Below are 24,951 nucleotides of genomic sequence, written 5' to 3'. Positions count from 1 at the left end.
CAAGAATAAAAACAAAACTACACTGTTGTTTGAAGCCATTACAGTATACTAAGTTTCCTGATTATTGCATGTGTTTGTTTGTTACCAATCAGCAGCCACAGTCTAACTGTTAAGTGGTGTGTATTAAACAGTGTCCACGGTTTCTGATGTTGTTGTGTCAGGTTACGCTTCTCACAAAGGCTCTGCTAGTAGTTACAATAAGCAAATCGGGCTTTTCACTCTCTCACATTGAAAATGTTTTTTAAGCAAAGCTATCCTTTTCAGACCAGACTCCAGATCTGGGTCAGATTTACTTTACTCTGTATCTCTAGTTTCACATTTATTTTAAATTAGAGGCATTCTTCATGACCATTTTTAGCAACAATTACTGTCATTTCTGTATTAAACAAATGTTTATCAAGGTAAATTTACACTGTAATTTTACAGTTTTACAATTCTTTCCCCAAAACAACACTATGCATTTGCTATAGTTTGCAGCAACTATGGCTGGTGAGCATACTCTGCAACGATTGTCCTAAAAAAAATTCTGGTGCTTTAAAGCACGTAGGAAGCACTGCATTAGCCTTTGCGTTACAGAGGAAAAACTAAAATAATATGTATGTATATATATATCTTTTTAACTTCCTATTGTTGTAACATTACTGATGTGTTGTCCTTTAACATACATGACGCAAATTGCTAAATACCTTGATAAATCAAACCAGAGAACAATTCAGGAAAAAACAATTTTTTTTTAAATAAGGTCTTCATCTCAGAATAGACATGGCTTCTTGGCATTTGTCCTTCCGTCTCAAGGTCGAGCAATACAAAATCTCACATGGGAGAATCCTGACAGAACTGATCAATTTCAAGTCCATTTCTCACCTCCAATTATTTACTCTCACTGACTGCTTCTACTTTAGATAAGTGCAATTCCCCGTGCTCACATATTATTACTTTTTACTTGCACGTGAAGTGCTGTGCAATCCTCGTGCCTAAATACAAATATACATTTTAAACACTTGTGTTACACAGACCTGTTTAAATCCTGTGTACCAATGACTATACACCAACATTAACATACAACATATAACACAAAATACACACAGGGGCGGGCACTTTGCCACAGTCCCCCATTGCTTGATTGTTCCCCAGGGTTAATCGCTACAGTACATCTACTCAGTATGCAACATCTCCAAAACTAATTTGTCAATGAATACAAGAAAAATATATTCTCTTAAAATAAGTAATGAATCTCAATACAATTCTTAATTGCTCTCATCACAAAGCCTTTTAATATATGTTATTAATATGAAGTATACATTATAAATTCACCATAAAAATACAATGATTTTCCACATATTATAGGTTACTGTGCATGCATAAAGAACACATGTTGCTTTACATTCACACAGTTGACAATGAGCTTACATACACAAAAACAACAAACATATACTCTTCACAGAGACCCAACAATTATTTTTGCATTACTACAAGAAAGTTTTTCTTTAGTTTTGCATAGTTAAAAAAAAAAATACAGCTTTACAATCATATGCAACAATAAACACACAAAAATATACTTTCTATTAAGAGGACATTTAAAACACTATACAGAAAAATAACAATACGAAGAAAAATATTCATCTTAATTAACTGTATAAGTGTATATGCAAAACTAATTTTAAAAATCATATTTTGGTTGTTAGCCCTTCCTTAGGAATTATGTAGTGCAGGGAAGCTGTGATGTACAAAAAAATAAATTAAAAAATTCTATTTTTTTTTCCCCACATTCCCCACACCCAAGTTACGTACTTGCACTATACCATGTCTTCTTACCTCTTCTTTTTCTTTTTGAGGTAAACTCATTTGCATTTGAAAAGACCACACCCTAGTGCCACATCTCAATAAAAAATACTTTAGGAGGACAGAAGTTTCACAGTTGCATGTTAACAGTTAAGTACAGAGAAATACCATTTGCCAATGACTGACTTCCTTTAACCAACAAACATGTTGTCTTTTGTTGTCTGGTGTTCCACCGTGGAACAAGTTTCATGTTCAGAAACCTCACATGAACTTGCAAGTCATAATCTTGCATGGAAGACTTCATACATTAAATTTCATTTTGCTCTCCAACTTCTTTAAAATTCACAGTATAATACTTTTTGCAAGCACATGCATGGATAAAACCTTGAACATACGATGCAGCGGAAGGCAAAAGAGGAAATAGAAAAATGTAAAGGAAATTACAGAAGAGTATTGATTTAAGTAAGATCTGCTGATACACAAATTTTGTGATTACATGTGTTATGTGCGGCTACAATTCTGCTATAGATAAGGCCATAGAAGGGTCATTCCACCACACTACAGCAGACATATCATTGACAGATATAAATTGCGGTGAAAATGATTCACAAAATGTCCCTAAACATATTAGGCAGAATACAAGAACAGCAGGATTCACAAACAAAATAAATAATCCCAAACTCGACATATAAAATAATAAACCAAATATTTAACCACATTTAAAAGCACATAGCTGTGGAGAACTTTTTTTTTTTTTTTTTTTTATAAAACAAAAATATGAAGAGGGTTGTGTTTTCTCTCTTGCTATCAGATCCCAATTAGCATTAATCTTTGCCTAGTTGTTACCAGACATACGTTCTGAATATTAACTTTGTAACCATCACTAAATGTTTAAATTTACAAATGTTCAGATTTCGGTAACAAATACGTTTATCATAAAGCGCTTCTTAAAAAAATAATGCATGTAGAACTTTTCAACTTTTTTATATTTAGCCAAAAAAAAAAAAAAAAAATTTGCTAGATCACGTTGTAATTCTTAAACTGAGTCATTAGGTCGGGTCAGATTTTAATATTTGTCTGCACCAGTGCTGTACAATGCCTGTACACTTCTTTTGAATGGTACAAATACTGCAGAATGAAAGCCTTGTCAATGCTATACTCCATTATTAGATGTTGTTTAAATTATATACAATGTGTATATCCTATTGCACTGGTTTTGAGCAGGTTAAACCCCCCCCCCCCCCCGGCCACCCAACAAGAAATGAAACAGATATGGAAATACCCATGGCTGTAGCAGGTACTGTATATGGTCTTTTGTCGGTAACTTCCGGTTTGGAATTCTTACGAACATTTTGCATTGCCTAGTTTCATTTTAACCGTTGCTTCCCTAGTAAAAATTGATATTTACAAATCAGATACCATACCCTGGTAAAGACATGAGGGAACAAGAAGGTAAGAAAAGCATTTGCTTGCATCCTTACAGTAAACTAAATAATACCACAATCTTTTAATATTGCACTTGTCAATAAACCCTTTTTCATATACTTGGCACATTCATTCTGAAATGATAGTCCCCCTCCCAAAAATATACCTTTGAAATAAAAAACAAAATTGTTAACTGTTAAGAGATACAGAAAAGTAATCAAGAGAACATGCATTTTCAGGTACTATCAAAACATAAAACATTTACAGTCAATACAATGAAAAGTAAATATCCACCGAAAAATAAAGTATCTGTTAAAAAAATATGTTACTGTGTTGTATATTTTAACACGTGTTGTTTTTCCGTGAATACTAACATAATTACAGCATTATAAATCAAAGATTTGGCATTACTCAAAACTACATGTTCGGTCCTGCTACCAAGCAACACTTCAGAAGTTTAGTCCTACTTCTTATTAACAAAACCCTTTGCATGTCTGGGATATAAACTCAACTGGTATTATATAAGAAAAACGGTATTGTATTGGTGGCAAAATACAGTAGCTCCCCAATCACAAAAGTATAGGCTATATTTAATTAATTTACATTTATAAAACATACAGTGCATATTGTACGCACTCCAGGTTCCAACACTCATATAAAAATATCATGTTATGGTTCATAATTAATTTCAATATCCATTTGAATAATTACATGGACCCATATTGACAAACGGGGTACAGCAGAATTGTTAAAAACACAATCATTGTGGTAAAAATAATAATAATAATAATAATTATACACACAAACCGTTTATGTAATTGTTTTAGGCAACACAAATAAACTTAAATAATTTTGTTGGGCTTTAACCACAAGTCAGATAAAACACCCAGAAATACAGCCTGCTATTAAACAGGGCCAGGCCCTTAGGATGCAGCATGGTATGGAAAAACACATCTCACAATTAACTTGTTGCTGGGAAAAATATAAATGTATATCTTTTTATTTCCCCTTTTTTTCAAAGCACAATTTGTTTTAGGAACCAGTACGTCTAGTATGCATTTATACATTCTACAAATATCGGTAACTCAAACATTCACTTACTTGGTAATGCATAAAAGGACAATACAAACGTTGAACAAAGTGTTAGGATTACACGAAGTGAATCCAAGCGTTTTCCCATTCTTTTGGTGGCGAGACGTTCATCCTGTGGCTTTTTATCTCGTAGTTATTTCCCTTATTATTGTCCCAATACTCTTCTACGCCTACACAGTACTTAATGGCAAACTGCAATGTACCTCCCGATTCCAGAAAAGTAGGTATAATTAACTTGAAAGAGAATCGATCAGTTATCCCGTTGCTGGAATTATTTATATAAGAAGCTGGCACGTCCATAAAAGACAACCAATTGTCCACAGTATACCTCACGAAGACTTTTTTCTCAAAAGAGATATTTAGGACTCTGATTACCCCGTTGATGCTGAAGTCATCTGTGCCCACTGTTTCCAAAGACACTTTCATTTGCTGTACTCTTTCTAAGAATCTGGGGGCTTGCAAAGGGTTAACAAACTGGGTTTCCAAAAAGTTGGACTGCGTAGGTGTTCTGAGCACATCCACGTTCCAAAGGTGGTTGGGTGGTTTTTGCAGCTCCAGCCTGGCCATGACATGAATTGGTACCTCTGGTACATCGGCATTGCAGAAATGCTTCACTGAAATGAGCTCCAAGCCTAAAGAATCAGCAAACCTGACCTTCTTCTGTCTAGCGGGGCTCGGTGCCCGTTTTATTTCAAGTTTGTTGTGTTCTAATGGTGCCGGCAGGGACTTGGCCCTCTTGCGCAAGGTAGGACTTACATTAGGCTTATAGACGGTCTCTCTGCCTCTTGGTCTCTCTTGAACTACATGGTTTTCTGTGCATTCCCCGGAGCCTTCTTTGGCCGTCTCTTCTTTGCTTTGATCAGCGGTTGACACACTCCCAAACAGTGCTGCTATGCAGCTGTAATTCCTCGGTATGCAGTCCCTCGGATGCGGCATGGTTACTGAAGATTGCGCCGCAGCCTTCTTGAGGGAAAAAACGACCCTGCAGATCCTAGCCGTTTAAAAAAAAAGAAAAAATGGTACATTTATTTTAGTGAATGTTAAGGCTGCTGCTGTGTGACACTGCGGTATTCTGCGCCAATTAGATGCCTGTCATTGTTCAGGCAACTGACGCATCTGCAGAGTTTGGGGGAATCCGGTTATTTTTCTTTTCTTGTTGGTCATGTATTCAAAATGATTTAATTTAATTTACTGATCTGTAGCAATCTACAAAAAGTGGCATCTATTGTAATATAAATAAAATTGCGCGATAATATAAAACGTCATAAACGTTGTTATTTCATGTATACCTAAGGTCAGTGAGGGTATTTCACTGCTTAGAATCGTGATAACGTGCACGGCTCTGCCGCACAGTCATTAACACAATTGCTCTACCGCGTATCCAGAAAAGCCATTTACCACAGTCGTGTTCAAAATAATTTTGTCTCATTAGTCCCGTACTTTTTTTTTTTTTTCCCCAGTAATAACTGTTAATTATGACTAAGTTTGGTTAGGGAAATTAAATTAAATAAATATTCGGATGATTGTAAACATAAGTGGTATAAATAGTATGCAATGTAATATAAATATAATATACACCGCGTGTATCGTTCCTGCTATAAACAGCCACGTTCCTAATTGTAGATTTATACAGCTGATTCATAACTTGGCTCTTTATAAATGTTTACTGTTTCACTGCGATACCTTCATTTTTTAAAGACATTATACTTCCTGTATTTTTAGTCACTTTTGTTACTCTAATTCCTCTAACTCTAATAAGACAATTGTACGCAATTGAGTCAATAAAAATGACAATAATAAACACGTATATACTGTATTTGTATGTTTTCTTATTGTTTGATAAATAATATTTAAAAGCTTACCTTGTCTTGTCTGTATCCAGGAAGTATGGAAGCTCAACATTCAGCGGCAAGTCGTGGAACTGCAGCAACTAATTGCGGAGACGTCACTCCAGGATTACCAAGATTTTTATATATAAGATATATATATATATATATATATATATATATATATATATATATATATATATATATATATATATATATATATATATATATATATATATATATATATAATATAAATTAAATGTGTGAAAAACGGACAAACGAGCATGCCAAGAAAAGTTATAGGTGGCTGTGGGACCTGGTACGAGGCACTTTTTTACACAGAGAATTGTGAGGGTCTGGAATCAACTCCCCAGTAATGTTGTTGAAGCTGACACTCTGGGATCCTTCAAGAAGCTGCTTGATGAGATTCTGGGATCAATAAGCTACTAACAACTAAACGAGCAAGATGGGCCGAATGGCTTCCTCTCGTTTGTAAACTTTCTTATGTTCTTATGTTAAAAAATGTATCACTTACAAGGTAATCGAAGCTGCAGTCACTATTTAATTGATATATGAAATGGTAGCCGTATTAGTCCAAAGATGATAGACAAAGTGAAGGACATGTGATACCTTTTATTGGACTTGCTAAATAATAATTAATCACAAGCTTTCGAGATGTTTACAAACAGCAGATGTGTAAATACACAGATATTGTTATCACATGCTAAATAACTTTAACTAACATGAATTCTGTATTCATACCACTTGACTATCAGGAGGATAAGCGCCTGCCCTGAATTACTGCTCCTCACGAATGAATAAAATACCTCCACTGAGTAAATCAGTCTGAGCTGAACTGCAGTACCCGTATTCATTTCAAGTTTTAACGAAATTATACCAGCACCGCAACAATAAACAAACAACAGTATAACGAGATCATCTATACAGTAACACATCTGATGACAACCACTTTTTCGTGGGGAAACAAATGTTTTTTACAACACATTGCTGTTGTTTTTTTTTTGTGTGTGTGTGTGTGTGTTTGCGGGTGTTTCAACGTCACTTCCTACCCAAAATGCGTGCCTCTCGCTGTGTTGGTTGCTGTGGCAACAGAGCTACAACCTTCCACTACTAGACACCGAACATGTTTTTGTATCCTCTGCCACTCTAATATAACATATTCGGATATTGTTTCTTACACCGTTTTAATATTAGTCAGATTAATAATTCAACAACACGTATGTAGCGATAAATCACTCGCAACTGTGGTATAGAGCGGGTTGCCTTTGTTGATGAGTGTGGGTACCTGAGTGCGATTAATGACCATCTTCGCTTTGACTGGAGGTAAGTTTGTTGTTGTGTTAAATTGTAAAAACTGTAAAGTTGAGTTTTGACTGTTGAAGAGTATATCCTACAGTTGTCAGTGAAATTGGTTTATAGTAGTATGTGTTTTTCGGTTCTTCACATTAAAAAAGAAAACAGATGTTCACAATAACATAATTAAAGGGCTAGGATAGGACAGGGTTGCTGGCATATCTTTACACAACCAATGCATTGTCTGTTGTGTAATTTAAAACGTGTATTATGTTGTTTCCATAAAGTGTATCATTGACATACATTAGGTAAAAAAAAAAAAGGTTAAAATCTATAACTATTCATGTGTATTTTTGCAGAATTGAACAAAACAATGCACATACTGCTAAACTGTAGTTTTTTATGTTTAGTTTATGAGAGTGTTCAAGATTTATTTAGTAAAAGTGATCAAACATGTCATTTTTATTCTGCTTTTTCATTAGTGAGTTTTATTAAATCCCAGTTTCAAAATATGATGGATTTCCAGAACAAAAGAGACGTGAACCTTGAAGTCGATGCAAAAACTGAGAAAGATGAAGAGATCGAAGTGAATGAGTTCGATAGAAAATGTGTTGATGCACTTTTAGATTTCAGCGAAGAACTGAATAGGAGGGATGAAGATCCTTTTGAATGTTACGTTCACTCAGGCTGGGGAGATGTAGTAAGTAATGCTAGTTTTTTTTGTTTGTTTTGTTTTTTAAGGCAACATTAGATTTTGAATCACAATGTATCTTAATATCAGTCCAAATTAGACTCTGATTCACATCATTCCTTTTTTTTAAAAATCCAGTGTAAGAAAATTAGTATTAGATGAATGGTGGATTTAGTTATAAATATTTATAAATTTGTTGTCCAGACATGTTATATATGTATAATTTGCAACACATGTAGTGGGCTATTTGATTCCTTAATATAACACACTGAAATATATAATTTTACTTATTTCTTTCCCTACAGACTCAAGGTTGGGGTTTGTCCTCTCCATTTGCCTGTTTCCAAATTCAGAAAAAGAGCAGAAAATCCAAGCAGGCAGACACAGAGTACCACTGCTTGCTTTGCTTAGATGCTGTACAACAACTGTCAGAACAAAATTCTTCTAAAGGAGCAAATGCAGCTTTTGAATCTTCCAAACCGGCCTGCTGTTCAGCTGACAGTGCTCCAACTGAAAGCCTCCTTGCGCCTGTAATTTACCGAAGGAGATCATTTGCCGCTTCTACTCCAATTAGAAGCAATTCCAATTTAAACACAAATTCTATAAACCAGTTACTGTCTAAACAAGCAAAAGAACAATCTCAATTGTGCAAAGGAAAATCAGAAGACGCTGAAGCGAGTGCACCTGAAGAAACTGCAAACAAGTTAAATGACAATCTTATACGATGCAAGTCAGCCAAGGAGACGGGCCGTTCGGAAGCTCTAGTTATCAACAGTTTTGCTGTCTTACCACCTGTGAAACCAGCTGGTCCCAGTTATCAAAGGCGGCTATCTTCAGCAAATAAAAGTGAGATTATAGACTCTGCTAGCACTGCAAACAATAGGACAGCTAGTAGCAGATCAGATAAAACACCCAAGGCAGAGGCGAGAAAAGCTGACACACCCGGTATACAAAAGGACCTGAATCAGCCCCAGAGCAGAGAGATTACAGTTGCCTCTCTTGTGCCGAGGTCCCCTGCTCAGTCTGAACCTGGGCTTTGGCACACTCAATCCCCCTACATTCCAAGCAAACACATTCTGACTGCTTACAGGATTCATACCTTAAAGAAAACTGAGGCCTCATTCAGTACAACTGGGATTCTGCATGGGCGGGTTACACAGAGCAGTGGAAGGAATCTTAGGCAAGAAGATTTAAGTACAGTGACTTTTAATAAGAATGGCCAGAACCACAAACTTTTATTCGGGCTGAAGCCCAAAAATATAATCAGAGGAACCAATCCACCATCACAACAGGCATTGCCAGTACTATCAGGAACTAGAGTTCCGATACCTGTATCATCTCATCGACTGCTGTGATCTTTATTATTGTGGCACTGGAACTAGGCTTTAACACCGTATTTTGTGATTAAGGGTTAACATTGTTTTAAGATAACTATGCCCTTGAAATAACTGGTAATCCAGATAATTAGATTTATCTAAGAAACTATAGTATTGCTTTGTTAAAACTGCTTTCAAACTCCAACCACTCTTTATAAACAAAGTAAAATGTAATATTAGGGATGTAAATATTGTTTAATAAGAAATCAGTTTAAACTATTTGATTTCTATCGGTTAGCCGTATAACCGTAGTTTCACCGTCACACTAAATACCCTTTCAATAAATACCCTTTCCACATATATTTAGTCTTTGTCATGCATTGACATTTGTTTACCAAACATAAAGAGGCAGCTTAGAGCACAAAACACCATTTAAAAAAATAAAATACATGTTACCATCCCATAAACTTAGCGTAGCAATCAACCATTCATTTCTCAAGATTATTTATTATGAATTCCTGCTATGAATCAATTTTAAAAGCAAGTACGTAAAAGACCACCGATAAACTACAACTTTAAAATTGTGCCAACAACTATTGAACTCAAACATCTTAGTTTAAAAAAATAAATAAAATAAAAATAATTAAACCACCGTGCTCCCCAAAGATGAACGGAAATGTCATCTGTTATAGAGCTGCGGTTATCAAACTTCGCTGAACTGTTAACCCCTAGGTCTAGCAGTAAAAATAACTAAGCAATATTTTTTACAGTCAACAGTAAAAAATGAATAAATAAATAAATTATATTTTTTTAAAAATTACAAATGCTTCTAGGCTGCCATGGTTTACGCAATTGTACAAGGACAAGCCAGCCAGTCTTTAGATAATTAAAACATGCCTTTTTTTATTTTGCCAAGGTTGTACAAATCAAATCAAACACAAAATATAATTCTATTTAGTGTATTTCTCTCTGTAAAACTAATCCTATTTGAATGATTAAGAGATAGCGGTATTTAGATCCGCTACTGCTTAAAATCAATTGAATAGATCCAAATGTTTTGAAGAATAACATTATACTGGTAAACAAAGAAAACTGTTGCATCGGTGTATTTCAAGAGATATATGAACTTGTGGTTATTTTCCAGATATATGAACATGTATTTCTGAACATATATATATATTTGAGGTGTGTGTGTGTGTGTGTATGTATATATATATATATATATATATATATATATATATATATATATATATATATATATATAATGCTGCTTTAAACACTCATCTTGCAACACCACTGTTACATAAGCTTTGAGTTGTAGGATGCAGCTTCTTTCTGGCCGGAAATACTGTAGCAATGACATACTTCGTTAACATTTGTTGAACAGCTTAAGTACCCATTCCTCTAACGTCAGAATAGCACTGTGCATGTCAGTTTAACACGTATGTGCTTATTTAAAAGATGCATTGCTTTTCACCACAATTACTCATTATCCTGCACTGTAAAACATGGTTTTACATTGTCGAGGTAAGAAACTACTGCCCATGACTGAATTGTGTTAGTTCCCACTTTTAAAGGGTTTGGCTCTAAATATAATGCATGCATGCACTTTTTTTTTTTAAAGTGTATTTATGTTACACATATCAATAACATTTAGTGTATTAAAGATACTACTAGTAAAGGCATTTTCTAATGCTTCCGAATTCTTGTTAAATACCATTACACTATGTAACACAATTTTTGTTCCCGGGTAGTAAGTGTTATTTCCTAATTGATTATGCCTCAAAAGTATAGAAAATGGCTATTATTCCCCACAAACTTTGCTTTTGTGACCAGGACAGTGATATTTCAAAATATCACTATTTCCAATGGGAAAACGGGCAAATGTGTGTCTTTTCGTTCACATAAAGTCAGAAAAAAACAACATATGAATCCAAATTAACTTTTGTATTACTTTAGTATAAATACATGTTAATTTGGATTCATATGTTGTTTTTTTCTGACTTTATGTGAACGAAAAGACACACATTCGCCCGTTTTCCCATTGGAAATAGTGATATTTTGAAATATCACTGTCCTGGTCACAAAAGCAAAGTTTGTGGGGAATAATAGCAATTTTCTATACTTTTGAGGCATAAGCAATTAGGAAATAACACTTACTACCCGGGAACAAAAAATAAATAAATAAAATTGTTACACACGGTGTTATCGGGTGCTGCTATTTCTTAGGCGACAATTACAACACAAATATATTGTAACGGATTGCTACTGCCATGCAAATCCATCCAGGTAATATTACCTCACTTCATTTAAAAAAAACAAAAAAAAAAAACACTTCAACTATACAGGACAAAAGTTAGGCTACTGCTACAAATGCACTACCTCAAGCATTGAGACAAAATCATGTGTAAACATTTTTAATTTGAAGTTTTACAATATACATTTGCAAGTCTGTATTGAGTACTGTACTAACTAGAACTCAGCTTAGTATGAACAAAGAACTACATTTTCTACAAGTTCTTTGCAATTGACCACTGATAAAACTGGTGTTTTTATTATATTAATGGGTAATTTCACTGGATTGTGATTAGCACTAATCCTGGACTACTTTATCCAAGACTATTACTAGTCAGGGTCTGTGAAACCACACACAAGACCTTAAAATGCCTGCATTACAGAACTAGATGTTTTGTGTAAGTTAGTGTTCTTGCTCTTAGACAGCAATAAGTAGTTTAAGAAAACAACCGAATTGTTAGATAAAGCGTATAAAAAATTGGCAGAATATATATCCTGGCTACTGTATACCAAAATATCAGTCAACAAATGTCATTATTCTAGGAACTACATTGGTGTATTTAATTCTATGGGTTTTTTTTTTTTTTTTTTTTTTTTTACAGCCTGCTATGTAGGCAATGTTTGTATGTAGATGAATAACTTTGATAAAGTTCTGTGCAAGTGGAGTCGAATCTTATTTTGTTTTCTTCCATTTATCAGACATTGTCATCTAAAAACAACAAATGTAGTGCCCTGTATGCTTTTTAAAAATCTAAGTGGCTGAAAGCTTTTTGTTACTGTATATTCAGGACTGTTTAATTAAGCTTGTGCTTAGTACCATGGCCTAATGTAGATTCTCATCACTTTTACAATGCTTGAGAATTGCTCATACTGCAATGACAAAGATCTAGATTATAAACGTCAATACACCTTTGTTTTGTATTGAATGTACGGCTTCATTCATCTGACGTGAAGCTACTGCGTACCTGCAACCGTCTCAAAGTCAAATGACACCAGTTTGAATAAACCATTCTATTTGTAAATACTGTACTGGTTCAAAGAAAAACACACAAAAAAGTGACCCAAAAAAAATGCATTTTTATTTTGTGCAACTGAACTGCATAGCTTAGACAACTGGATCTTGAATGTTTCAAAAGTAAAAACAAATACATTACTTCAAAAATTCTGTCAAATCAAATTTTGGCAACTGAAATGCAACAACAAAAAAAAAAAAAAATCTTGACAAAAACATCTGCATGCATTTTTTTTCCCCCATAGGAGGACAAAGCACTTACAATACACACAGTAGTTTTACACTTTCAACCACCTACTTTAGTATTATATGTTTATGGTTATATACAAGAAAAAAATATGTACACAAGTGTCAATGGTAGCTGTGTACAGCATGTCTTTTTCTTTAAACTAAAGTTTCCCTGCTTTTTTCCACATGCACAGCAATTAAACAATCATGTAGTCTACAAATTATATATATATATATATATATATATATATATATATATATATATATATATATATATATATATATATATATATATATATATATATATCATGCTGTGTGTGGTACTGCATAGCATTAGTGACATCCAGTCAACATCTGGAAAGTACTTAGTTACTTACAAAGCTTTTATAATGATTAAATGGGAACATGTTATTTGAATGGCAACATTCTACAGAAATGAGTTGTGGTTGCATATAAAAAACCAGAAACTCATAGAAAAGTACAGTGCAGCATCTAGTAACCAGACTAATAGGGATTGGGAAGAGTCTGACTGACTTGGATAGTTGACCTGCAGCCTAAAAGTAACACGGATTTACTACATTGCAAGAGCGAAAACTACTGCAAGCTTGCTTTAAAAACACAAAGTTTACATTTGATAATAGACTTTTGTATAATGGACTCTTGTAGATTGTAATGTGTAACTACATCTGCTTGTAATATTATGGTATTGTATTATAAAAAGGCTTTTCAAATAGTAGGCCTAATGCTAAGATGCTGAATCCCCTTATACAAAAAGGCATATTGTAAACATTAAAGTATAGGTAAATGATCTATAGTTTACAAGTGAATTAAAACAACAAGACTTAGCATATTTCTATTTTATAAGAGAAGTGTGTACATGATACAGAATGCAAACACTTGCAACTCAGCAAGAGTATAAAATACAGCTATAGATTGCTAAGGTTTTGTTTAGTTTTGACTTCTCTCTGGTCTCAAGCAGCTTTTGTTTACTGCTTTTTTTTTTTTTAAAACATACAAGGAGTTGTGCCCTCATACCATTCTTGAAAATGTGTCTTCATTTTCTTCTGTTTTGTTTGTTACTGCCCTGCATTTGAACCTACTTCTTAAAAAAAACAAACAGCCATGAGTATTATGTAAGAGCATTACCAGCTTTCCTGCACAGCCATTCATATAGTGAATACTGTAAGCAAATGCTACATATTAGAACAACCTTATAGCATCTTTGAAATGCATTGAACACATAACAGGTATACTGGTAAAAATAAAGTGCACACTGTATTCTTTTCTGATGAATACATAAAATATAGGTTTCAACTGAGGCTTGAATAACATGCATGGTTGTGGTTGGAAATTAGTGCTTATAGAAATGTTCAATTTAACAGTTTGCAATACAATATGTGCAAAATGAATAAATAGAAATCTATCAGCAGGTCAGTTTGTGTTCACAGTGGTAGTACTGCTGAAAAACACAAATTACTTGTTTATGTATTTTCTATGGTGTCTTTTTTTCTAGTGCTGAAATCAATAACTTATTACCATATCTTAAATCAGAAATACAATCCCTCAGTATATTACTTGTAAATACAGCACTGGCAAAAAGAAATTTTCAGGATCATATTCTACAGTGGAAATACCTTCTCACCAAAGCAGATACATGTTCTTAATATTAGTAGTAGCAAGTATTTAGTATACATCAAGATTATTAAGAACTTACAGCAAATGAAGTGATTAGGCAACATGAAGCAACAATAATGTTTAACAATGTATGGGGTTGTAGTAACTGAACATACGGTACAAAGCAGTATAACTGTGTATGAGCTGAACTTGTCTTGCATAGCAAGACGGGAAACAAGGAGTGGCTGGAACACATGCATTAGCTCGTGAGGGGCAGAAATCGGACCTTAAGATACCTTTCGACACCAGATATGGCCAAAGATGCCGGTGATTGAATAGCAGGCACAGACAGGCTGAAGGTGTGGGGAATGTGTAGCTGCTTCAGTCCTACTTAACTCCAGTAGGTTTAGTTGCCAGTTGTAGAATGAGATCTATAGAAAAACTTTAACCATAAACATTTTTGGGTTAGTGCAGTACTGAGCTTGACTACTAGTTCAATCATAAATACAGTACAATAATAGAAATGTGGCAAAATGTCCATGTTAGTTATGAAATTGTTTACTATCTCTTTGCCAGAACTGTATAGCCTTTTACACAATGAATAGATACTGATCTGGTTTTGTACCGGTAGTTCTATCAATCAGTTCATCAGTTCACGGTAAGTCAACTTTACAAGTCACCAAGAAGTTCAGTGGATCACAGCTGCTAGATTCAATTGTTGGTTCTGTCAGAGTGATGAAAGAGTGAAGAGAGTTCCTCACATGTCTGAGTTTCTACTGAACTGAAATGGGATTCCAGGGTGTTCCAAGCAACATCAGCCACCAGAAAGTCATCCATAACAGTTTGGGTCTCATTGCTGGTTAAGAACAAGTTTCCCAAGCTTCCAAAGCAGCTAGTTATAGTCTGGGTCTCAGTGCTGTTTGACTTCACTTGGCTTTCATGGGTGGTGTTACACCGAAGAGCTGGATGAACCTCAGTCTGTGTTTCTGTATCAGAGGATTCCATGCTCATAGAAAAACTTGATTGTTTCAGAAAATTGCCCAGTGGTATGTGACTGCTGGTGTCCAAAAGAAAATTTAGGTCAGTTTGTGTCTGGGTGTCAAGCCCCAAGTAGTTTGACTGAACTCTGCTATTGTAATTGGGAGCATGATCATCAAAGAACAAAAAATCTGTCTGAGTTTCAATGTCAAGAGATTCTAAGACTGGCTCAGAGTTTAAAGTGCCTAATTCACTCTCCTCAGTTTGAGTCTGTGTGTGAGCTGCATTCAAGAACTCCTCAAAGTCAAAGTCAATTCCTGTATTTTGTTCCTGGACAGATGTCAAGCCAATTTCAGAGCTTGTGCTGGCATCTGACAATGGGCCACGGTTGTCCAGGGAGTGACCAGTCATGCTATCTGATAGAATGTTTTCAAGATCGCTGAATAAATTCATTGTTTGTGTTTGATTGTCTGCCACAGGGTGCTGTGGGAGCAAAGATGTCTGTGCACTGAAGCACATAATACCAACTGATTTCTCATCAAAAAGATTGGGGTTGCTACTGGAAGTCAAGTGTTGGTTCACATTCTCTGTTAAGCAGTTGCTTTTTAAACTGGTTTGTGTCGAGACACTGTAAGAGGAGTCGTTCTCAAAAATGTCTGCGCACATTACAGCTTGGTCCATTTGCTGCTCTCTGCATTCCATAGCGCTTAGATTAGCGTTTGTTTGGGTTTTTCTGGTAACAGCATAGGAGGGGTAATAGGTTTGGCCAAAAGCGTCAGTCTGGGCACCTATGGAAGAAGTAATTTTGTAGGGAGAGGGAAACGTCTGGGTCTGTACATTGATGGGCAACAGCACCTGAGCACTAACACTTATATCTGTTTGGGCACAAGATGACACAGATGAATCACTGATGGGGCAAAAACTTGCTTGTGTGGAGCCCTTTGAAAGGTATGATATATCGGTCTGAATGTTTGTAGAAATGCTCTTATTCCTATGACCCATTTCTGTAAAAATGTTATGGTTGGAAGCCATAGCTTCCAGATTCACTTGCACTCCAGTACTGACAGGTTCCAGGGCCAATCTCGACATAGGCATGGTATCTCTGAAGGTCAAAGCTTTTGTGTCCAAAGTTCCCATTGACTGGGGAAGGAGATGCACAGTGCTTATTACAGATCCTTGATTGTCAACTGCCACTACAACTGGCTTGATTGAGTGGTCCGCTGAGGATACAATGATTGGCACATGGGCAAACTGCATCACAGGGATTTTCACCAAGGCTACTCTGGGCTTTGGCAAGAGAAGCTTCTGAATAGTTTTATTTGGTGTAGGGTTTGAGTTCCCAACAGTGGATTGGCAGGGACCACTTGATGCCACATAAACCTCCGACAGCTCTTGTTCTATGCTGACAATTTGAAACATCTGGTCGTTGGGTCTTTGTTTTGTTGCTCCACTTAATGACCCTTCCATCTTTCTCTTTTTAACTGGTGGATATCTACAAAAAAAAATACAGGTTTAGCCTACAACAGTACATAGATGTGTTTTTTAACCATGTAAAGCCAGTTCCAAATATATAGCCAGTGAAATTCATGATTTACTATAATAAAAATCCAAGCTGGACTATAAATGACTACTTTTTCAAGCAGGGTTTTATCACTGGCCTGACACAGCAAGGACTTCTACAAGATTAAGTGGGGTTACTACAGTCAACCTCAGCTTGAAAACAAGAGCTTTTGTGTACAAAAATAAAACAAAGATGAATGGATATGTAAAAAGATCCTGAAATGTTTAATACTCCAAGTACTGGACACAACTGTAAAGAATGAAATAACAGAATACAGCCGGGTACCAAAAATGAAGGCAATGTACCAAAGCATGTTGTTTATATAATTCATATGGTCAGAGGTGGCATGAAAGGGGTAAGGAACTTCAGTAAGAAAATCAAACGTTTGTGTATCAAACATTAACCCTAGTGTCTTTATGCAAAAGAAGCTTACAAAAAAAACGCATAACCTCAATATGGCAGTCTTATTGGGTCATAGGTCAATGTCATGGACATCAACACATTGAACAGTCAGGGTTTATGTAACCCTGTAAAAATAAAGTCACTACCTCAAATGGTTTGTGATAAAAGTCTTTGACACTGTGCACAAAAGGGTTATTTTTTTTTTTTTTTTTTTTTTTATACAACACCTACAATCAAATTAGGTGAGAGAACACAACTGTTTACTGAGTAGGAAAGTAGTATCTCAAAGCATTCGGTCCTTATTGTCAGAAAACCAAACAGGTCATATGATCCCAATATGGTGGTAATCTTAGGTCACAGGACAAAGTCAAGTGTGCCGTTAGATTTTTCCAGGAGTTTCCAACACTGAAAATATGAAGTTGCCATCTTAAATAGTGGCAGTGAAATTACAGACACATACAAGCTTCCCTCATGGTTAGTTTTTTTTTTTTTTTGTTGTTGCTTAAAATCTGAAGCCGTACGCATATCCAACACATGAAAAAAAATTAATTCTCCAAAATTACTTTAGTCAACCAATAACCTTATTAGAATACCTGACCTATGACAGAAACCAGATGAGGGCAGAAGCTCTAAATTAGGAGTCGTAATCCTAAATAGATTTCCGTTCTGCAGCCTGCACATAATCCATTTCACTTGAGCTTTTAATTTTTTTTTTTTTTTTTGGGCTTGCTATATAAAACTACAGTAAACATTTTATTCAATACCATTTAACTGCAGGTTTTGATAATCAAAAATCCCTAAAATATTTTCACTTTGTTGCATGAATTCACAATATTTATATGAAAACTGCCAATACTACACAAGTACTGTACTGTGCAAATGAATATCATTACCAAGTTAAATGATAAATGAGCTAATCACACCTGAAGAATAATTACAGAATGTATTTATTTTTTAAGCTGCTATCAGCTGCTCTTATGCACAGGGTTGTGTACATCGTATAAGTCATATTCCAAATGACCCTACCGAATCAAAATTGAATTAATTTAGCACTAGCAGAAAAGATGACTAGCGAGTGCAAGCATCATCAAAGAAACATAAATACAGCCCTCATTATCAAATCGTCAAAAACTCTTAATCTTTTTTTTAAAGCCATTTAAAAACCTTGGCAGACTGGCATTTAGCTCACAAATTGCCTTGGAATTAGGGCTAAACACAAGTTAGGAATGGCGATGTTCTCCTAAATCAGGGGTGTCAAACTCCAATCCAAGGGCCGCAGGGTCTTCTGATTTTCACTCCAACTTCAGCTCTCAATTAACATAACTGACCTAATTATTTGTTGAATTTGACATATTTAATATTTAAGTTCTTTTACAGTTCATGGTTTTAAAAATGCACTTGATTCAAGGTACACTAACTATGAAACACTTTGAGGCCTGAAGAGAAGTGTTAAATGTGTCCAAATAATTAGACCAATTAAATACTTGACAGCTTGGATGGAACGAAAGCCAGAAGACACTGCAGCCCTCCAGGAGCTGAGTTTGACACCCCTGCCCTAAATGGAGAGCAACAGAAGTATTTCATACAACCAAAAAGTAGCTTATAAAAAAAGAAGAATCCTCAACCCTGCTGTAAATTGAACATTTGAAATATCCAAAAAATGGTTCTCTCGATATGTAAAAATGTGTGAAGCAATAAAAATCACGGGACACAGCAACGGTAACACTATTTCTTCTAAACATTACAGGGTGTTCTGCAACACTTTAAATCCTCTACAACCTCTTGGTGCTCAAAAAGATACGAGGGGTTCATGTGTATTAATTAGACTGACCGAGATGCCACATGACTTTCGGACCAAAGACAACAGGAGGAAAAACCTGGTTATACTGACCTGTGTTCTGCAGGGATCTCATGCCCTGTCCTGTAGATATGTGACAACAATGCTGCCCTACAGGCATAGGGGCATCCACACGTGCACCGGTATGTCTTCCCACAGTCCTCCGAATGCCGTTTCAAGTCCCACTCAGTGCTATAACAGTTACTGCACTTGGCACATTTGTATTTCTTTTCAGCGTGCATCTTCATAAAATGCTGCCAGAAGGAGAAAACTTATTGCTTACATGTGATTGCAAAGGATACAGAAGTCATAACATAACTTATGGTTGGTGTTCTACAAGTAGTAAAATGTTTTTTTCAACTACAATGCAATTAAAGAAAAAAATACATATTTCCAAGAATAAGTATATTAATAAATAGTATTGGTATAGCTAGCTGGTAAGAATTATACTCAAACTGAAATCTTGCAATACAGTGCTTGAAAAATCCAGTATGCAATTCACTAAGAAAATCTACATAATTGGCAAAGATTAATTTAGATTTGTGCAGCAACATTTTTTTCTTAAAAACAAATTGCTGGTGCTGAGAACTTGAACTAAAAAAAAAAAAAAGGTTTCTCTTAGTTAAGCATCTTATTCTAAAAGACTTTACACAGACTAAAAGCTCTGGGCATAGCCTTCGTTTGGTGGCATAATCACAACCTAACCCAAGTGTTTATCCTGAAAACAACACAGGTTGCATAGCAGTGTTACAGCTTCTTTTGTAGAACTATACAGTAGTGTTTAAATACCTGTTTAACCAGAGAAAACTGTGAGAAAGGTCTGCTGGGTCCTCTTGGGCATCCTTCTATTGGACAGCAGTAAAGTTTCTGCGATGCCTTTATATCTTTCTTTCGCACAGTTGGATTGACCATGCCGTCCTGGAACACAATTAAAGGGGAAGCAAGTTACATCCCTCACAACAGCCATACGTTACTGCTGTCAACACAGGTCAATGAATTTCAGTTTCAAAAAGAAGTGTTTAGGGTTTTACAAAATGGTGAATTATGTTTTTGTATTTAATTAAAGCCCTTTATACTGATACAGTAGTTTAAAATAAAAGGTTATAAAGGCTTATGTATTGTTTACTGCATTTATAAAATCAAAGTTGAAAAAATAGTACTGAACGTCACAGATGAAATTTAAAAATCAAACAAGCTTCTGCCTAAAAATGTATCACTGTCAGCAGTTTTCTTTAAAATTCATAATCAACAGTAGTAGGAAAAAGTAGGCGTTTAAGATATTCACAGCACAGAATAACTCCTTGTAAGGGCATGCAAAATATAGGCCTGTTGAATTTTATAGCACTTAACAGTTCAGTCAATCACTTATGACTTCTGGGAACCTACTGTACACATCCCCATGAAAGATCAAGGGAGAAATCTGAACCATTTCTATATGGTTAGGATAAATACTTCAATCTTAAAATTGCAGTGCTCCCTAATTATTTCACATTTCAATCATTCATGAAGCACTATTTTACAACAGAGATTTACAGTGTATTAGTCAGAAGATACACCAGGAACGTCTTACAAATAACAAATTTGATTGAATTTAATCTAGTCTTATATGATTTAAAATCATATAAGCCTAGTGTACACATAATGGTAAAGTACATATGTCCTCTCAGATATACAGTACATTACATTTTTATGACATATTTGCTGCATCATACATCTTACTCTCCTAATTGAGGAAAACAGCAGCTAATGAGTATTAGTTACTTAAGAGTTAGCTTTACATAATTAATATCAAATTAATAAATACATAAGTAAATAAAACTATAGCCATATATCCACTACGTTATTTTTTGCTTGACCCGATTTGCAGGCCACATTGATTCTGTAGCCTTAAAAGCACCAATGGAGAATAACAAAACAAATGCTCAGTTTTGTCAGTGAATATCAGGTTAGCTATACTCAAGGAACAATAAGCAGACCACATTGCATTGATAATTAATTAAAACAGCCCCTGTCACGACAGTAATTTAGTAGGAGGTCCAAGGCACAATACTAGGATGTAGCAAAGAAAGATTAACAACATATTCAATTCCAAATGTGGCTCATCTCGGCTAACCTTATTGCCTTTGACAATGTGGTTACGGCTGCATGCACTGTCATCAGATACAGCCTGCTTATAGGGTGCTACTAAAAACTATTTACTTTGGTATAGGTTTCAAAATGAACAATAACACTGGTGGGGTTTGGCTTTAAATGTTTGCCCAGTGTAGTATTACTGCAACATTCACTTGCCCAAGGTCAGTGAGAAAGCAGTTAATACGATTCAAGGTCTATGGCACTCTTGCCAGTCATTTCAATTCCAAGCCTCATTCCCACTTTAAATTATCCAAGTACAGTCTTTCTTTCATACAAATTTGTAAAAAATGAGAAATGTTCATGAGCTACGTGGCTTGCAACCCAATCTAATTAATCTAAAGTCCAAGCACATCTTTCCATGAGAATGTGACAATTACTTTTCATGCTCCAAAAGCCATTACATGACAAACTAAGATGTACAGAAATGCAGGGGAAGCATTTTGATTGACTTAGATGGACATTATGATTTATAGTAATTATTTTTGGATTAGGCCCAAACAGCTGAACCCTTGACTTGTGCAAGAATTATAGATCAAAGCTGCTATTCAAGGATAAAATCAAACCTTTATTATCACTGCATATATCATCACAAAATGATTTAATATTGTGTTCTGAATTAATAAAAAAATGCATCATTCGAGCTCTGGGGGAAGAGAGTGCTTTTGAAATCACGGTCTCTGTAAACAAGGAAAGGATTGTGGGATCTTGTTAACTTTGACTGCTTTCATTTACAAGCACAAAGAGGTTGGAATTGTACCCTTCACAGTCTATTGGACAAATACATCTTTATAAATTAATCTTCATAACTGTACCACTTTTTTTTTTAGATTCTCAATGGTCTCTACTGTTTAACAGTAGCACAAAGACTCATTATTGGAAGTAATACAACACATGGTTACAATGTGTGGAGGCATTCAAGGGGGTCGCCATATAAACAATGTAGGAGCAATCCAAAATGCAGGATCACATTGTAAAGTATACATATATTCATTTCAGTGAAAACACTGATTTGGAGGATCATAAATGCAGATGACTATCATTTTCACCAAACATGATTTCAATGGAGTGAGCAAAGTTGTTCCATCTCCATTCAAGCTCAGCACCAGGTGAAGGCAGACTTAATGAAACATGGCAGTGTCCTGGAGCAACTGAATCCAGAATCATTCCAAAGGATTGCAAACTGCACACATAGGAAGGGAGATTTTATTTATATAAAAGAATTAAAATTGTATGTGCAGCTACTTCTTTGATATAGTACATCAGCTGGTTTCACTCCTCAAGCACCTGCGTTGGACAACATTATTAATTAAGGTAACATTAGGCAGTGAAAGATTAATAAGGTTATGGTAAATGAAACCAGCCATGTTTTCTATAGTACTTTGGATATATACTTTATTGTGTTGACGTTTTGTTTTTGTAATCTTATAAATAAAAAGCCATTAGAACTCTTAAGGTTAAGAAGAACTGAAACTGTACTGCACTAAAAGCTACAATCCCTGTTTTTTTTTTATCCCTGAGACTGCACTTTCAGTTGTCATCCCAGGGGGTGATAAATGCACCCACTGAACCCCCATAAAATTTTTTGAATATACAATGACTTTTAGGGAAATTTTAAAAACCTGATATTTAAAATGATAGATGTATGCTGCATTTTTTACTTCAAATAGCTCTATCTAAACATGTCAGACCTTAAGATCTGTAGCATATTGTATTAACATTTATTTTATTTTTTTTGTATTATTTTGTATCTTAAGTGCAACCATGCTATGAGAAAAAAAAAAAATCATGAGAGAACACCAAAAATCAAATGGTACGTTTTTTTTTTTTTTCTTCTAAAAAGACTGTTACCCGCTGTCCAGAGTGGGGAAAAAGGCGTGACGGTGGCAGCTACAGCAAGGTAAATGAAAGTAACGATGCAGATCTCTTCCCCGTGTGTACCGGCACTATTACCGGAGAGCTCAGGGGCTTGAAGAGCAGGCAGTATTAATCGGAGGCTGTGTAGGCAGGCTCGATTTGAGACAAGGAAGGCAAATCGCGTTTGGCAATTGTGCACTACAAACGTAGCAAGGCTTGCCAGGATGTTTTGTCGTTTGTTTATTTGATCCTCCCCACTGGAAATTAGACAAGTCGCACCCTGGTTACAATTCAAATCAAAATGCAATGGGAGTTATTAAATTATTGAATGACTATTAGAATAGCTATGACCTTTTAATGTTTTTTTTGTTTGTTTTTTTTCTGCAGATTTAGGAATATTATACTCAATTTGAATCGAACGTTTAATTATGAAGCACTGTTGTCACAATGAGTTTTAAACATGTTGTCAAACAAAATATACAACTTGATATGCAATTAAAAAAACACCAGAGTAACAACAAAATATACCAAGTACAGAACTACAGGTTGGTGTATATATTTCCATAAAAAAATCAATGATTACTAAGTGAATAGTTTCCAAAACAGAAAGAAATGCATGGAAAAACAAATGACTGCGTTAGCAACCAAATCTACTACAGTGACTTGCGTATTTATGATAACACGTTTGTTTGTTTGTTTTTTCTCTACAGGCCAATTACCAGATAGCTCTCTGGTAGGGAGACTGAAGTTACATAACATAAACTTTTTGTTTAGTTTAAAATATCAATTTACCTGAATCCGGTGTGACTTGACGAGGTGCATGTTGAGGGCAGGGGTATTTGGCAAGATCTTTCCACATCCTTCTACGGTGCAGAGGATATTTGTCCGTACCTCTTTGGTAAGCTCCGTGATTGAGGGTTTTATCATTTCCCATGGCTGCGGAGGCTCCCGGCTTTCTGCATTGTTGGGATTAATATCAGTCGTGTTACTGCGTTGTAGATGTGCTCCTCTGCGGCTTGGTGCAGAGGCAGCCATGTTTCTATTACTGAGCCAGCCAAAACAGTAACAGCAAAACACTTACTCACTTCCGGTGGACCATTCTTAACAACCGGCTCAGAACACGTGCTATCAATAAGGGCTTGCCATATTATGACTCTTCCACTATTGTAATAAATCGAATCGTGGAAAATGCAATTTTGCAGTGGAATGTATATAGCAATATAAATATGTTGAATAAAAAAAATAATTATAGTGTGTATGTGTGTATATTATGTGTATATATATATATATATATATATATATATATATATATATATATATATATATATATATATATATATACTATTATTTTTATTTTTATTTATATATATATATATATATATATATATATATATATATATATATATATATATATATATATATAGACACACACACACATTGAACAAAAATATAAACTCAACATGCAACAATTTCAAAGATTTTACTGAGTTACAGTTCATATAAGGAAACCAGTCAATTAAAATAAATTCATTAGGCCCTAATCTATGGATTTCACATGACTGGGAATACAGATATGCATCTGTTGGTCAGA

At 35.0% G+C, this 24,951-nt stretch overlaps 3 protein-coding genes across 4 annotated transcripts; 1 reads left to right on the top strand and 2 right to left on the bottom strand.

Annotated features, from left to right (window-relative positions):
- Window positions 1–1,117: 1,117 nt before the first annotated feature.
- On the bottom strand, window positions 1,118–6,235 carry LOC121296713 (protein phosphatase 1 regulatory subunit 3D). The gene is made up of 2 exons (XM_041222480.1): window positions 6,162–6,235; window positions 1,118–5,290 (listed from the first exon to the last, which is right to left on the bottom strand). Exon 2 carries the CDS (start codon window positions 5,233–5,235, stop codon window positions 4,357–4,359), a length of 879 nt encoding a protein of 292 aa, XP_041078414.1. The 5' UTR covers window positions 5,236–5,290; window positions 6,162–6,235; the 3' UTR covers window positions 1,118–4,356.
- A 345-nt stretch (window positions 6,236–6,580) lies between these two features.
- Window positions 6,581–10,551, top strand: si:ch73-103b9.2 (uncharacterized protein LOC100150067 homolog). Of its 2 annotated transcripts, XM_041221332.1 has the most exons (3): window positions 6,581–7,469; window positions 7,922–8,139; window positions 8,436–10,551. In XM_041221332.1, exons 1-3 carry the CDS (start codon window positions 7,445–7,447, stop codon window positions 9,483–9,485), a joined length of 1,293 nt encoding a protein of 430 aa, XP_041077266.1. In that variant the 5' UTR covers window positions 6,581–7,444; the 3' UTR covers window positions 9,486–10,551. The 2 variants fall into 2 exon arrangements, with proteins under 2 accessions (XP_041077266.1, XP_041077265.1); XM_041221331.1 differs by having other exon boundaries at window positions 6,581–8,139.
- Window positions 10,552–12,798: 2,247 nt separating this feature from the next.
- Window positions 12,799–24,415, bottom strand: atmin (ATM interactor). The gene is made up of 4 exons (XM_041222214.1): window positions 24,153–24,415; window positions 20,163–20,291; window positions 19,428–19,627; window positions 12,799–17,065 (listed from the first exon to the last, which is right to left on the bottom strand). Exons 1-4 carry the CDS (start codon window positions 24,393–24,395, stop codon window positions 15,307–15,309), a joined length of 2,331 nt encoding a protein of 776 aa, XP_041078148.1. The 5' UTR covers window positions 24,396–24,415; the 3' UTR covers window positions 12,799–15,306.
- Window positions 24,416–24,951: the final 536 nt, after the last annotated feature.

Source organism: Polyodon spathula, chromosome 21, assembly GCF_017654505.1.
Source record: "Polyodon spathula isolate WHYD16114869_AA chromosome 21, ASM1765450v1, whole genome shotgun sequence".
NCBI lineage: Eukaryota > Metazoa > Chordata > Actinopteri > Acipenseriformes > Polyodontidae > Polyodon > Polyodon spathula.
This window is presented reverse-complemented; position numbering and strand designations above follow the sequence as displayed.

Bases quoted from the DNA above. Each gene is read 5' to 3' on its own strand.
- LOC121296713 (XM_041222480.1), bottom strand. From the start codon at position 5,235: ATGCCGCATCCGAGGGACTGCATACCGAGGAATTACAGCTGCATAGCA.
- si:ch73-103b9.2 (XM_041221331.1), top strand. From the start codon at position 7,783: ATGTGTATTTTTGCAGAATTGAACAAAACAATGCACATACTGCTAAAC. The intron at 8,140-8,435 runs GTAAGTAATGCT...CTTTCCCTACAG, and splicing joins ACTCAGGCTGGGGAGATGTA to ACTCAAGGTTGGGGTTTGTC.
- atmin (XM_041222214.1), bottom strand. From the start codon at position 24,395: ATGGCTGCCTCTGCACCAAGCCGCAGAGGAGCACATCTACAACGCAGT. The intron at 20,292-24,152 runs GTAAATTGATAT...ATTGTGTTCCAG, and splicing joins TCAAGTCACACCGGATTCAG to GACGGCATGGTCAATCCAAC. The intron at 19,628-20,162 runs GTATTTAAACAC...TCCTTCTGGCAG, and splicing joins AGTTTTCTCTGGTTAAACAG to CATTTTATGAAGATGCACGC.